Source organism: Palaemon carinicauda, chromosome 3, assembly GCF_036898095.1.
Source record: "Palaemon carinicauda isolate YSFRI2023 chromosome 3, ASM3689809v2, whole genome shotgun sequence".
NCBI classification, from domain to species: Eukaryota; Metazoa; Arthropoda; class Malacostraca; order Decapoda; family Palaemonidae; genus Palaemon; species Palaemon carinicauda.
The window spans coordinates 172,640,008-172,642,385 of NC_090727.1; the positions used below are offsets into that span (position 1 = coordinate 172,640,008).

General features: G+C 52.8%; 1 protein-coding gene across 1 annotated transcript; it reads right to left on the bottom strand.

Annotated features, from left to right (window-relative positions):
- Nucleotides 1-287: 287 nt before the first annotated feature.
- LOC137635342 (uncharacterized) lies at nucleotides 288-689 on the bottom strand. The gene has a single exon (XM_068367812.1). It carries the CDS (start codon nucleotides 687-689, stop codon nucleotides 288-290), a length of 402 nt encoding a protein of 133 aa, XP_068223913.1.
- Between the last annotated feature and the right edge of the window lie 1,689 nt (nucleotides 690-2,378).

The window sequence follows — 2,378 nt, forward strand, 5'->3', positions numbered from 1 at the left end:
GGTTGATGTGATTAATCCCTGTATCATGGAGGGCGACATAATTCCCCTCTGGTTCTTGAGCGGAGGGGAAGGTTGCTCTGATTCAGAGGAATCGTTTTCCCCCGTTGTTGCGTGGTTTTCTCCCGTCTGGTGGATGATTTGTTCTGAGGTGGAATCCTGGGTCTACCAGGGCCCACAGTGATCTTCTTGTTGCTTTCAAGGTATGCTGGTTTTAATCGGTAGATCGTCACCCAATCTTCTTATCTGTGGACGTTCAGGAGAAAAGATTTGGCTGTTTTTCTGACAACCTAGTAAGGACCGCAATAAGGTCTAGTCAGGGGTTGGCAGTGAGCATCGACCCGGATAAAGACGTAGTCGCAGTCGTCTAGGTTCTTGGGCGTGAAGTGTCTGGTTCTGTCCTCATATGTTTTCCTGTATGGTCTGAATTTCTTAGCAATTTCTCTCAGGTGATCCAGCTTGGTGTCGTCGGTAGTTGCAGGGAAGAATTCGCCAAGGAATGTAAGTGCCTCGCCGTATAACTTCTCCGCAGGAGAAGGTTCGCCGTATGCCCTGGGAGCGGTGCGAAGGCCAAGGAGGACCCACGGGAGTTGTGCTTTCCAATGATCGTCCGTACATCTCGCCATCAGGACTGCCTTAAGTGTGTGATGAGCTCTCTCGACCTTGCCGTTCGCTGCAGGGTTGTATGCCATGGTGCTGTGGAGTGTCATTCCCATCAGGTTTGCCAGAGAGAGCCAGATCTCTCATTAGAAAGCGGAACCTCGATCCATCGTCATATCGTCGGGGACACCGAAGCGGCTGATCCAACTCGACAGGAGAGCTTCGGCGCAGGCGTGGGTGGTTGCTTCGGACATCGGAGTTGCTTCTAACCATCTAGTGGAGCAGTCGACGATCGTCAGGAGGTATCTTGCAGAACCTGAAGGTGGCAGAGGTCCCACGACGTCCACATGGATGTATGTGAATTGTCTCTTGGGTTGGGGAAAATTGCCGACTCCCGACTCAGTATGGCGAACACTTTACTCATCTGGCAGTTAATGCAGGTTCTCGCCCACTTACGGGCGTCTTTCTTGATTCCTGTCCAGATGAGTTTTTCAGATAATAAACTGGCTGTAGTGCGACCCGAGGGGTGTCATAATCCGTGGATGACGTCGAAGATCTTCCTTCTACAGGAGGTGGGAATCCATGGGCATGGGCGGCCCGTGCTGGTGTCACAGAGGATGGTTTCCCCGGCCGGTCCGAGGGGAATGTCCTTCGTCTGTAGCGTTGATGCTGTCGTACGATAGACTTGGGTCTTTTGGTCATTCTGCTGTTCTACGGCGAGGTTTGCTTAGTCGATCCCCAGGTGGACCCCATTGATCTCGATCCTGGAGAGGGCGTCGGCGACGGGGTTCTTCTTACCTGGTATGTAGCTGATAGTGCAGCCAAATTCTGCGATGGCTGCCAGGTGTCATTGTTGGCGAGAGGACCATGCGTCTTAAGACTTCGTGAAAGCGGGGATCAGGGGCTGGTGGTCCGTTGAGATGGTGAAGGGCATTCGTTCAAGCATGTATCTGAAGTGGTGGACGGTGAGGTAGACGGTGAGGAGCTCCCTGTCGAACGTGCTGTACCTGGTTTCCGCGGTTTGAGTTTCTTGCTGAAGAAGGCCAAGGGTTGCGGGTAACCGTTGACGATCTGTTCGAGGACAGCACCGCAGGCGACTCTGCTGGCATCGGTGGTCAACTTCCGGGGGACACTGTCGTCATGGTACACCAGGGTGGTGGCTTCAGCGAGGGCTGCCTTTGTTCTGTCGAAGGCGCGTTGCTTCAGGGGACTCCAAACGAACTTCTTGGCTTTTCCCTTCAGGACGTTGTTGAGGGAAAGTCAGGATGTGGGCGATGTTGGGGATGAAGCGACGGTAGTAGCTTACCATCCCAAAAAACTCCTGAAGGTGCCGGATGGTCATTGGGGTTGGGAAGGTTTTCACGGCGTCCACCTTGGTCAATGTGGATTTCACGGCCGCTGCGGATTTTTGATGTCCGAGGAAGTCCACCCTCTTGGTGCCGAATGTGCACTTGTCGAAGCGCATGATCAAGCCATTCTCCTGAAGGCGTTTCAGCATGGCGTGAACGTGTCTCCAGTGTTCCTCTTTCGTCCTGGAGTAGATTAAGATGTCGTCCATGTAGCAGACGCAGAACAGCACGTCCCCCAGGATACTATCCATCAGTCGTTGAAATGTGGCCCCTGCGTTGCATAGGCTGAAGGTTGAATATGAGGTGTAGGAGCCGAACGGCGTTATAATGGCGGTCTTAGGCACGTCCTCTGGGAACACAGGAACATAAAAGTATGATTTGAGAAGGTCTATTTTAGTAAAAATTTTTGCCCCATGAAAAGCGCTGGTGAGG